Below are 14,066 nucleotides of genomic sequence, written 5' to 3' on the forward strand. Positions count from 1 at the left end.
AAATTTGTGAAAATATTTTATATTAGCAGAAGTGGTCTGATTTACTATGCTACTAACCATTAAAAATAAGTTACTAAGCTACTAAGCTAAGAGGTCATTTTTAAAAGTATGTAACAGAAAAAAACAATACTTACCACAATGCTTTGAATGACCCAAAATCTCATCGATTTTCATGGCCTCACACAACTCAAAGTACTGAACACACTGCTGAACTGCTGTAGTTATCTAATAAAATAATAACTTATTAATTCTAGAAATTTGTAGCCCCCAATTTCAAGTAGTAAAAAAAAAAAAAAGTTAATCAAGGTTATAAAAATATGCTGAGAAAAACATTTAACAAAAGTATTTAAAATAATACTTTTCCAGTCCACAGAAGCTCAACTTCCCCACTTACATTTTAAGTATGGCATCATTCCGGAAAACACCAAAAATACTTGAAGACCAACAATATTGCTATAATGTCAGTGTAAATGGACAAAGATAGATACATACTTCATAGTGAGAGATGCAAAAGTTCTGTGACCATAACTTTAAGAACGCTCTTGCCAATACCCCTTACAGGTATTGCCTTCGAGACTTGTCTTCCTATCACACCAGCAAAATATGAACTAGATCAAGCCTTCACTTCCATCTCGGATACCAGCACTGATGAAAACTGATAAAGATAAATCTTATAATTCAAAGAACAATGACAACAGAAAATGATTTCCAGCCTGTACTGTACCCAGTCATTCTCCTAGGAGTCTCCATTCTACCTCCTTCTCCCATTCTCCCCACATAGACTTTTTCAAATCCCCTCCCCTTTCCCCTGGATGTACCCACTTCCAGTACATGTCCTCTCATTCTAGTTCTCAAAATGGAGGCCACCATGAGATAAGGAGTAATAATTGTTACACTGGCAATAAAGAGATTGTTGATGACCCTGAAAAGATCAGTTTCATGAGAGTTTGGGGAATAAGCCAAACTGTAATGGAAAAAAAAAAAAAAAAAACCAACAAAGTAGAGGCAGTTAGTATAACTTTCATCTTCAGGAAGGCTGGCTGTAAAGAAGGAATAAAAAAAATACAGCAACCTTTGGTGTACAAATTAGAGTCAACACTGAATTCTTTTTCAAGTTAGAAGGGCATGATCATGCTTAGATGTTATTGGAAGAAGCCAGCAGAGAAGAAGAGTTTGACTATACAGGAGAGACAGAGGAGAGTGGATAGAAAAAAAGTATCTAAGAGACAAGCAGACAGAACCTAAGGGGAAGGAAGGATTAAGTTTTCAATGGGAAAAAAGATGAAGATTGTGTGGACAGAGGCAAGTTCATAGTTGTGGTGTCAATGAATTCATGGATTTCCCAGTCGCATTTGCATGGCCTCAGTTTTATGCAGAAAGGAGTTAATATGGCAGGACTTCCATTGTAAGAAATGCCTGCTTGCAAAGTTGGACCCTGACTCCATCTGGGAGGTTATCTCAAGAGGAAATTCCAAGAACTGATAAGAAGGGCTCTCTGTACCTAAATAGTGTGTACAAACAATGAGATTTATGCTCAACACCTGCTTTCCTTCTGGGAGTCTGAAATCCTGGTATATGCTAGGCAGAAGATACCTACATGATCAATCCCCAATTTAAAAAAAAGGGGTTGGGGGCAGAGTCTTTAATGAGTGCCTCTGGAGGACATTTCACATGAGCTATTATAATGATGCTGGAGGAATTAAGTGGAGTCACATCAGGACTCCACTGTGGGGGACAGAGCAAGAACTCTTGGAAGCTTAAGGTTGGTATCCTCCAGACTTCACCCAAAGCTCCTTTTCCCTATGTCAATTTCTTTGCATACTTTTTCTGTTACAATCATAGCTGAGAGTACAACTATACGTTGAGTCCTACTAGTCCTCCAGCAAATCATCAAATCTGAGGGGTGGTCTTGCGGACCTCCTCCGATATCTATCTGTCTTATCTAAATCAAACTTTAGAGATCCAGATCAAAATGAAACTGCCTCTTGAAAATCTCGATCTCAAACTTGTATAAAATCTAAAGTTTTACCTTTCCCCAAATTCTTCCTATTTTCCTCCTCCTGTGTTACTTCTCTCAATGAATGATATTAATCACTCAATGAAGTCCTTAACCATCCCCTATTTTAAAAACCAAGTCCTCTAAACCCTATATTCTAAAAATAACAGTACTTGGGGTGCCTGGTGGCTCAGTCAGTTAAGCATCTGACTCTTGATTTCAGCTCGGGTCACGATCTCATGGTTCCTGAGTTTGAGCCCTGCATCGGGCTCTGGGCTCACAGCATGTAGCTTGCTTGGGATTCTTTTGTCTCCCTCTTTCTGCCCCTCTTCCTCCTCTTTCTGCCCCTCTTTCTCCTCTTTCTGCCCCTCTTCCTCCTCTTCCTGCCCCTCTTCCTCCCCTCCTCCTCCTCTTCCTCCTTCTCCCTCTCTCTCAAAAATAAATGTAAAAAAGAATAAAAAATAAAAATAAAAATAATAGTACTCCCGAGTCCATATATTTAACCCAATTCATGCTGCCACAGCCTAAACTCATGTTTCATTCATCTTTTGCTTGGATGAATCCTCTTCGTCTTTTTGCTTCAACATTTCTCTATCTTCATCTAGCACCTTCAACCCATTTTCAAAATTTTCCAAAGCCCTAATATAATGTCACTTGAGTACTTAACCTATCAATGGCTCTAATATAAAAGCCTCTAATATAAAAGCCAATCTCCTAAATTTGACATATTATATAGAAAAACTAAGATCAGACATTAGTTTCATTCTTCTTGGATACCTCCATCCCAGCCATACACACATGCACAAACACAGAAATACATCTACCTTTGTAAAACTCAGTCACCAAAAGTCAATTCAACATATGACCAATGACCAACTAATCAAAAGCAAATGCACTCAAAACCTCACTAAATCAACACAGTTAAAACTGAAACACTGTGAACAGACATTTACAACAAAATCAACACTTGTACTTCTAAAAGGAAAACGACTAAAGATTTCCCTTATATAGGTCTATTTTTATGGAATTACACACTGCCCCAGGCATGAGTGCATCAACTGTCACAGTCCCAATTTAAAATATCCAAGCGATTTTCAAACAACATCATTACTTAAATTAGCATTCAGAGAACCAACTTTCAGGAAATTTCCTGTGTCCAGTCACAAAATATGTAGAGTTTCTAAATGTGCTTTGTGTTTTCCTAAGCCTAAGCCTTTAAACATGCTATTCTGCCGCCCTGACATATTTTCCTGCCACAACCTTAACCACACCCCTTCTCTTTTCCAGGATAACACCTACTCATTAAGAACAAAAATTTCCACATAATCCTAGTAAAAAGCTGATTGTTCCACAAATAATAAACATCATAACCGAATTTAAATTTATTTAGCAAATTGATGACAAATCTATATAACCCATGATAATTGGTATCTGGAATAACAAATTTAAAACCTTGTAAATCAATACATGTCAACACATTTGAAAAATATATTTCTGAAATCCAACCCATCAGTGTTAGCCCCTTGCTGCTGCAAAATGAGCTAACAACAAGAGACACACTCCAGGAAATACGTTTGTAGAAGCCAGTCAGTCAGCAACAATCTCACCTGAGCTGCCATCCTTCCACTGCTGGCATGAACTACTCTCACCTCTGAAAGTCTACCAATTTCTGAGTTCTAAGCTTTCCCCAAAACCTTGGAAGATTAAAAATCTGCTTTGCCTAACTTAAGCAATAAATTTGGCTTTATGTGTTATTTCAGATATTCAACAGCAGTCTTAATCCTTGACAATTCTAGTGCTTCCATGCAGATTACCTTGAAGGCTCACACTTGGTGGCATTCTACGGGATCCCCAGATAAAGAATGTTCACTGGGCCCCCCCCCCCCGAGTCCCAAACTCTGATAGTCCTTCAGATCTATGACTATGTGAGTTGGCCTCAACAATCTGAGCTCAGACTTGCTTCATTGAGTATTCATTGCTAAATTATTTGTTATCTTAAGATTTATGATGTAAGTCTTTATAGAAAGTAGCTTTTGTTTTGCAGGGGCACCATTTGGTAAATATTTATGCTATTAACCAGCTTATTCTTCTGTGTTTGCTTTACTTTTGTTATTTGCACAGTCTTAACTCCTGTTTTATTTTGGTTTATCTTGCATCTACTGAATATACAAAAGACTGTTCCATAGAGAACAGAAGCAGGGATAGTCTAAGAAGTCTCTAATCCAGTGAATCAAATCCAAGCCAGCCCTGAGATTCCTGGCTACCAGCAACAAATTCATGCAAAAGCAACTAGTCAAATTGCCTTGGGAATCCTACAAAAATTTCAAAAGGATACTCCAACTTGTCAATTCATGTAACTGGTCATATATAGTTCTCACTAGCTTCTGCTTTATCAGAACCTGAGACATCATTCATAAACTTTTGGGCAAAAGTGTGTTTCATGTTTGTCTAAATTTAAGCTTCAACCTCCTTCTGATAGAACTCCTACTTCCTGGATGAACTTATTCTTACAATCCTAGCTCTTACACAGACCCTGGTAAACAGAAACAACCAAAAATGACTTACAACAATACCAGTATGAGTAATTTCTGACATGACAAAATAAATACTTCAGAGCAGCTCTAAAATAGGAGACAAAAGAGCAAAACCTAGTCAGTTTCCTCAGCTGATAACTCAAAATATAATCTCCAGGATGGTCTTTCAAAAAGGCTATTTAGTTCGCTTCCATTCAAACCTTCAGAAATCCATCCTCCCAGCACCCATCCCTACCCAGCTTTATCTTCACCACCCACTTCTGTTCCTTCCCCTTTCCCCTTGCTTCTTAAATATTGCACCTTTTATTATTTAGAAAAAGGTAACAAAACAAAAAAAGGCACATGCTCAGGAGAGAAAACAACCACATTATATAATATCCCCTTTAAACTGAAGCAGAAAGCAAATTTATAGTAGGAAAATTTAAACAATAGTCTTAAGAGTCAAATTGAGGGTATAAAGAATGATTTTCCTAAACTCCAGGAAAACAAAAATTTGCTGTAAAATTCAGGATTTTATTTGATACTTATTCTCCTGTACTATCAAACACATATCAGCCTTAATTGCTAAACCATAAGATGGAGGGAGGTTAAAAAACAGGGTACATGAAAAACCCAGGGAGAATTTAAATAACCTGTCAATATTTTTTAAATGACTTTGAGAGAGCAAGAAAAAAAGGAAATACACTATATAAGCCATTTCAAAAGCTATGCACTTCAGGGTAGACTGGACAAAGAATGAAGATATTAAAAATAAAAGATTAAATATTTGTGCTGATAGACCAAATGTTTTTCAACTAGTTCGTGACTTTACAATGCTATGGAAATAAAGTTCTCAATTTTCTCAGCTCTTAAAAATCAACAGCACATACGTAAATTGTGTTGTCTAACACTACCTACTTAAAATTTCATAAACGTCATAAATATAGAATAGAATTACATCAAGTGGCCTCTAACCATGTATTAGTTCTAAATTACTATTAAAGTTAAAAATACCCAGCTTCTCGGGTTCCTGAAATTCATTCCAAGTTTTCAGTAGCCACATATATCTAGTGGCCACTCTACTGGACAATGCAGATATTCCACTGTTGTAGAAAATGTTATCAGAGTGCACAGAGGAGAAGCTAAAGGAAATGCTTTAGCAGGACATCGTGCCAAGCAGGCTGCTGTGACTCAAGTCCTCACGCAAGGAACTCTTACAAAGCAAAAGGAAAATGCATGGAGTGGTCTTAAAGTTTCCACTGTAGACGTCCAAAATCTGATCCCCTCAATTCTGAAAAGTGGAGATAGATCTTGTATCCATTTTCCCCAAGGTTTCCTTTCAAAAGTTGGGCCATGTTTGCTTTAAAACTTACACACACACACACACACACACACACACACACACACACACTCACACACACACACACACACACACACACACACAGTCTTTACATATTTTGTAGGTTCAGGAAAGTTTTTAAGAGAATATGAGTTTTAAGTCAGAATCTCATGCAAGTTTGACCAATTATGTACAAGAAATACTTGATTCACTTGATAAAATACGTAATTTGTTTATAATAAAGTAACTATTTTCAGACTAAAAATTGATTATGGTATAATTAACTCTTAAAAATCTGTTCCTTATTTGAAAAGTTAATCTATAAGAAACATTTGCAATATTTCCACCCAAGCCCCTATGACAGCAACAATGAGTTATAGGGAGAGGGGAATCATTGGGTTTTCCCCCTTTCTCTATTTTAACAAGATCAGTTTGTGTTCATATGGCAACAAATTTTCATTTAAAATGGGAATGGGAGGGAAAGGAGATGTGGAAGGATTTTATTTCAAGTCATTAAACATTTTTAAACACTTATTACCTCTACAAATAAACTCCTGTTCTATTCAACATCCCTCTCTCTCCCTTCTGAAACTCAATTCTCTTGATTCTCAAACACAAAACAAGTTTTCTTTTTTCATTTTATGCTCTACTGCATTCACCCAGAAATTCACAACTCTAGGACCATTTCCCTTCTCCTGACTTTTAAACTCAAGATTCTAACTACATAAATCATATTTATCATTTCAAAGTCCTATTAGAACTTTTAAAGTATTTTAATAAATTTCACATTTCATGTTTGTTATTAGACTTGATTTATTTTCAAAGTCTTTACACATTATTCCACTGATAGCAATAAATGTGGAACATTTTGCTAATATATTTTATAGTTTTAGTTTTTATTTGATGTAACTTGAATTAATTTTTGTAAATGCAAAAGCACGTATCATTCTGAGTTTTTAATACAACTTTCAGTCCAGAGCATGGGTATATTTTATAGAACTAACTCCCCTACAAATACCTGACCTGAATTAAGTCACAATACTTAAAAATAGGGCTTGTTTCAACTTGCTTGTTAGCATCCCAATTTACGACGTAATTATGTATTTCCTAAATGTTACCCTATTACTCAATTCTATACTTTTATCCTTTTATATGTCACAAAATGGTAGTTTAAAAAAAATCACATAAAAGAGGAATTGTTTCAGGGTGCCAGGGTGGCTCATTTGGCTAAGCATCCAACTCTTGATTTCAGCTCAGGTCATGATTTCATGGTTCATGGGTTCGAGCCCCGTGTCACACTATGCACGGACAGCATGGAGCCTGCTTGGGATTCTCTCTCCCTCTGTCTCTGGCCCTCCCCAGCTCACACACACATGCATGCTCTCTCTCGTAATAAACAAACATTTATAAAAAGGGGGGGGGAGGATTATTTCATCATCCAAGATAAATTATCAATCAACTTTGCACATTCAACTTATTACATCATGTATCTTTTTGTGATATTATTTCTCAACATAAGGACAGAAACAGACTTACCAAAGATTTATATTTCTTTTCAAGAAGTCTTAGTACTGCAGTTCTGCTATAATATGCATGCTAAAATTAGGAGAAAATGATATTTAATATTCAAGCTATACCACTCAAAGTCTATTTTTCCCGAATCATTTCCAATAACATGAATTACCAATAACAGTTTGAAATTATTGTAATCAGTAGATAATAGGTTTTTCTATGTACAATGGATTATGAGCATAGCAATTACCAGAATGCAAATGGTATGAAAAGAACTGTAGATCATTTATTGACAGACAAGTAGAAAAATATTCTATCCCTCAACTGCAACCAGTTTCCATGTTGTTACTTTAAAACCATTATCAACACACATATCAGAAGGAAAGGAAAGACACAAAAGCCGGGGTGAGGAAGATCACAACCGTCACAATGAAGGATACTGTACTATCTACATATGCAGAAATTTGCCAAGCTTGAAATGCTCTGAAGCAACAGTATCTTAATCACTTTCTCCCAATCATGTATTTTAAATAATTCAAAGTGCCAAAAAAATAATTATCTCCTTAGAACTAAATATAGTGGGATTAAAACATACTTTTTATGCTTTCCACAACGGGGAGAATATAAATGTTATTAAATTATATTAAATATAATATAAATTATATTTTTTAAAATTTATTGTCAAGTTAGCTAACATACAGTGTATACAGTGTGCTCTCGGTTTTGGGGTTAGATTCCTGTGATTCATCCCTTACGTACAACACCCAGTGCTCACCCCAAGTGTCCTCATCAATGCCCATCACCCATTTCCTCCCTCCCCCACCCCCGCAATCAACCCTCAGTTTGTTCTCCACATTCAAGAGTCTCATGATTCGCCTCCCTCTCTGTTTGAAATTATTTTTTCCCCTTCCCTTCCCCCACTGTCTTCTGTTAAGTTTCTCAAGTTCCACATATGAGTGAAAACATATCTTTCTCTGACTGAATTATTTCCCTTAGCTTAATACTATCCAGTTCCATCCACGTTGTTGCAAATGACAGGATTTCATTTTTTCTCATTGCCAAGTAGTATCCCATCATATATATAAACCAAATCTTCTCTATCCACTCATTAGTTGATGGACATTTGGGCTCTTTCCATAATTTGGCTATTGTTGAAAGCACTGCTATAAACATTGGGGTACATGTGCCCCTATGAATCAGCACTCCTACTTTTGACTAAGTTCTGAAAAGAAATCCTCATAGTGCATCCCTTAGACCAGAGTCACTACACTACATTCCCAGGCCAAGTTCAGCTGCCACCTGATTTGGTACATAAAGTTTTATTGGAATAGTTACATCCATTCATTTATATATTGCCTAAGGATGCTTTGGGGTTACAACAGAATTGAATAGGTGCAGGGACAGTACAGTCCACAAAACCAAAAATTTATTGTCTGTCCCTTTAGAAAGTCTGCCAACCTCTGACTTAGATGAGTGTAGGATAATGTAATGAATTTTCATTAATACTAGAACACAGGAGCTAATTTATATATATATATATATATATATATATATATATATAAATATATATATATATATATATATAATTTTCTGTTGGTTAGTGTTTCTGTGATCTGCTGCATACTCTTGAGAATCAAGTACTGACAATAAAATATGTTAAGTGAAAAAATGTATTAACAGAATAAGATTTGTTAAAGATCTAAACCAATAAATTTAAAAGTGTATATAATGTAACTACATAAACCAAAATCTTAATAGTTATCCCTGTGTTGTAGAAATTCAATATGTATTTTTACATATTTTGTATACTTTCTATAATAAAGGTATAATTTGATAACTAAAAATTAAGAATAAAGTGTCAGATGTAAGGCATAAAGGGTTCAAGTTAATTAAATTGAGCAAACACTTATCAAACACATACTTTATAAGCCAGGTAAGGACTAAGCTCTGGACAGAACTGTTTGGGTTAATTGCATTATACAGTTTATGTAACAAAAGGCAAAACAAAAATAAAAATTAGCCATCAACTAAGTAATGTGCAAATTGTATGGAGCAGTAAATAAACATGTTGCTCCTCATCATGGCAAGTCACGGCCCCATCCCTTTCCCTTCGCCACAGCAACAAATACATAATGCCTGGCAGACAAACTTAGAGGGACAAAGATGTGAGAATAAGAAGCCAACACTGCTGCAGCTACTGCCAGACAGACAACTCATTCCACAGCAGATGAGGGAGGTAACAGTATAAGGATCTTTAAAATTAATTTCAGTTCCAGAATAGTGATGAGCTCCACTGGAAATCACCAGCATTCAGGCATTAAACATTCTCCAAATTGCAGGTTCAGGAGGAAGCAAATGAAAGGACGTATGTCTGAAAATATCCTAAGTCAGAGAAAAATGAACACTGAACTCATGTTCTACCACATCTGCTTAAAAAATCTGAAGTTTTTAGACTAAAAAAAGAACAGATTTTAGATAGGTCATTCAGGTTAACAGAGTCAAATGAATTATCATTTAAAATCCTATTTTGGCTCTGTCACTTACTAGGTAAACAATCTTAAATTACTTCTCCATACTTCAGTTGCCACATCTGTAAAATGGGGTAGTAATACCATATATCTCACAAATTGTTATAAGAGTTAAGTGAGTTAACATGTAAAAGTGATTAGAACTCTTATAAATAGTAAAAACTGGAATGTTAGTTATTCTTTGACACAATACAGCAATGCACTAAAAAGTAGACATATTCCATTTTTCCTTACCATCCACTTTTTGAACCACACAGCTTTGGTATCAACCAATGCAAAAAAGTAGATTGGATCCAAAATCTTTTGTGAGACAAGATGGCCCTGATCATGTTTAACGGATAATAAGGACAAAGTATTCTCCACAATCTCTTCCATATACCTTAAAGTTTGGGAATAAAACAGTTTTAGAAAAAAAAACAAATGCTATTACACACACACACACACACACACACACACACACACACACAGAGTGATATATTTTCTATTTATGGAATAATAAAGTGAAAATTTTTAGAAAAAAACTTTTTCTTATGTTTTAGCAAATGGGATTCACACCCAATTTTTTTCCTGTTTTTTAAAAAACTTTTGTTTCTACTTCAACACTGGCTCTCCAAACTTAACTTTCCTTTTTAGACTCAACAGTTGGCTCTTATAACCTTATTAAAACTTTTAGAACTGAAAGGAAAAAATTTAAAGAACACTTAAGGAACTTGTCCAAAGTAGCAAAGACTAATAATAAAAGAATTGGAAACAAGGCTATATCATCCTCATTCAGATTTTTTGTAATAAATAAATGGTGTAAAATGGTATTTGCAAAGAGCCATTCATATAGCTAAGCACAAAATATGAAAAGCTAAACTTTATTAATCCCTCCCCAATTACATAAGTCAATTAAGACTGTCTCTATTCTTTCTCCTTGTAATGCACAAGGGACAGTAACACTCTTATATTTCATATTGACATAAATTAGGGGACTTACTTTTCTGGGTGACGAATCCAGAAAGATGGAGCCTCTTTCTGATATTCATTTAGAAGACGAACCTGAAAAGCAGTATGTAACAATTCTCAAAAAATTAGAATTCTTAAATATAGAACTATTTAAACAAAAATAAAAGCATATAGCAAGTGAATACCTTTTTAAGTAAGCAGATCACATTAGGATTACTTATATCTATACCAGTTGACAGAGTAGGAATATGATTTTCTCTAGAAAGAAAGTATAACTTCAAATATTTAGCTGAAAAGAAAAATTAAAAATATATTAATCATCATGCATTTGCAGTGTTTTCTGAAAAGTTATTTCCTATCCACTTTCTTAAGCACAAATAAAGGAAAATGCCTTTTAAAAAATCGAATAAACATACCTAAGCTTGTATAAATTTCCTTGGTCATATGTAATGGTGAAAGAGTAAATGTCTGTGCATAGAATTTTAAAATCCGGTCCTATGAAAATGAAAAGATTTGTATCAGAGATTCTTATAATAGAATGGAGATGAAAAAAACACTTTTCACACAGTGAAAAACTTAGAAAATAAATAGAAACCTTTCAGAAATCTGAGTAGGAATGTACCTTTAAGTAAAAGCACAATCTTATGTTGGTCAGTAAAAAGTAAAATACATGGATGGAGAAAGAATGAGGTTTGATAGAGTAAGGTACAATGTTCAGACAACAGCAGGAGTACTAAATGGTTAAAGACAACAACAACAACAATCACAACAACAACCATTCTCCTTTCCAAATCCAACATTTGCTGGTTTGTTTGTTTTTTTTTAATTGCTTACATGGGTAGTTTCAGTAATTAGACATTTAGGACTCCGATATTTTGCCTATCTCCAAGAAAAGTATTATTTAACACATTTTCAAAATATACATTAGAACTTAAAGTAGAAATTATCACAAGGTAAATGAATTAAATGATAATAGATGTAGCTAGAAAAGTACTTGGCCCTAGTAGGTACTTTAAAATAATAGCTATCATTTTAATTATGCCAACTTTAATACTGTGATGAAATTAATCCTAATAGTGAAATTCAATGTCCCATTACATAAAAACATAAAATTTCCTCAAGTGTTCTAGTCTGGGGGTGGGAGGGATGGGGGGGAATGACCTTGCCTATATCAAATGCTAGGATAATTTACTTTTAAAAAAAAAAGGTTACCCAAATGACTAAAGTCTCTAATAACCCAAAGGAATTCCTACTGAACACAGGATATTAAATACTTTGGAAAGTTTATTTTTATAATTGCAGCAACTGATAAGTATCTGTCACACTTTTAAAACACTATAGGCTTCACTAAATTACATGGAAGAGTCCTTTAGAGTAGGAAATGAAGAAACAGAATCAAAGAATCCAATCAAGAGTTTGGATCAAGCATAAATTCAAAATGAAAAGAATGCCATGCCTTACTTTCTACTCCAAAATGACAGGTTCTATTACCATCTCCCCTCTATAACAACTTCTTCCAATTTTAAGTATCGACAACACTCTTGTGAATAATCTGTAATAGCTAAACAAAACCACTTATATTGACCCATTAGGATATTCATGGTTTATAAAAATTATTATGTAATTTTTTAAATAATTAAAGGAAATTTGCCTGACCACTATTCTTTGTTAAGAAAAAATACACAGAAATTAACAATTTCATTTCCTTTTAGAAAGCCTTGAAATGTTAAAAGTGACCCTGAAAAGTCTTTTTCCCTTCCGAAGTTCTTGGATCATTGAGTTTTTACAGAAGTCTGCATCATCTAGTGTCAGTAAAGCTGAACTACATCTGGGTATTAGGTAATTGGAACACATTTTCCCCCCTTATAAAAATCAACAAACCACTTCTGTTTCCAAACCACTCCTGTTTACCAGTATAATTATATCTTCATTGATGGAAGAGTATGATTTTCAACAGATAAATGTATTGAGCTTTTTTTTTTTTTTTAATAACTGCTTACTGTCCCACTCCTCTAGTAGAATGTAAGTTCTATGAAGGCGGAGACTAATGTCTTGGTCAGTGTGTTTCCAGCATCTAGATTAGAATGCTGCACATTGTTGGTAATCAATACGTATCTGTTGAACAGCTAGTACATTTTAACCCTTATGCTAATATCTTTAATTTTGTACAAAACACCATAATAATTTTAAAGCAAAATTTTTCTTCACTGATACATCAATTAAGAAAAAGACCCTCTAAACCTACTTTGCATTTAAATGTGATATGGGATATAGCCGGATTTTTTAAGATTTTATTATTTTTTTAAGTAATCTCTACACCCAGTGTGGGCCTCGAACTTACCACCCCAAGATCAAGAGTTGCATGCTGTACTGATTTAGCCAGCCAAGTGCCCTTAGCAAAATTTTTTAAGTCACATTATCGATATTACCAATAGAACTATACTTTTTAATATGATCTTACTCATGTAATAGCATTTCTGAGAAGTTATAGGAGAATCATTTTTTACATTCAACCATTTCTCTGACTTCATAATTTTATAATTTTTGGAATTTTCTATATTTGCTTTATGATTCATCTCAATTGTCTTCTAAACTTGGCTTTAGTTTTCTTTTCTTTTTAAGCAATTAAGCAATCTCTAAATAAACACTTAAATCCATAAGAAAAATGCTTATGATTCAGTTAGGATAAATTCTGATCATTTTAAATGCAAATTTTCATATGTCATCAATTCTTTCAAAAATGCTTTAAATAATCTTTTAAAATATTTTTCTTAACTCAAAAACAAGACACAAATTGGATATCCCTTTATGAGATAAAACAAAATGCACAAGGTACCTATATTATTATTTGGCAGTGAAATGTGACAGTGATCATTCTAATCATAAAAGAGTTAAGTCAATGCTTTAAAGAAAATCTTCACAACTCAAAAGCTGGAAATGAAATTCCTTGAGTATTAGAGCTACTATTAAAATAATAATTCCATTTGCTTACAGAATGGTGGGAAAACAAATTTTTAAAAGATTATTTCTATAGAGAACACCCAGATAGGTGGCTGAGCCAGTTAAGCGCCTGACTTTGGCTCAGGTCATGATCTCTGTGATTTGTGAGTTCAGGCCCACACGGAACTGCCAGTGCAGAGGCTGCTTGGGATTCTCTCCCTCCCTCTCTCTCGCTGCACCTCTCCCACTTGCACACACTCGCACTCTTTCTCTCTCCATATAAATAAACT

General features: G+C 34.4%; 1 protein-coding gene across 2 annotated transcripts in view; it reads right to left on the reverse strand.

The window, feature by feature from the left end:
• The window catches only part of TBC1D32 (TBC1 domain family member 32), a 201,284-nt gene that overhangs the window by 153,026 nt on the left and 34,192 nt on the right, over nt 1-14,066 (reverse strand). For both annotated transcript variants that reach the window (XM_049654268.1, XM_049654266.1), the window contains exons 7-12: nt 11,253-11,331; nt 11,022-11,125; nt 10,868-10,929; nt 10,123-10,267; nt 7,385-7,444; nt 135-225 (exon numbers count right to left, since the gene is read on the reverse strand). In XM_049654268.1, the coding sequence (XP_049510225.1) occupies nt 135-225; nt 7,385-7,444; nt 10,123-10,267; nt 10,868-10,929; nt 11,022-11,125; nt 11,253-11,331 (541 nt within the window). The remainder of the gene's footprint in view (nt 1-134; nt 226-7,384; nt 7,445-10,122; nt 10,268-10,867; nt 10,930-11,021; nt 11,126-11,252; nt 11,332-14,066) is intronic.

Source organism: Panthera uncia (genome assembly GCF_023721935.1).
Source record: "Panthera uncia isolate 11264 chromosome B2 unlocalized genomic scaffold, Puncia_PCG_1.0 HiC_scaffold_24, whole genome shotgun sequence".
Lineage (NCBI taxonomy): Eukaryota > Metazoa > Chordata > Mammalia > Carnivora > Felidae > Panthera > Panthera uncia.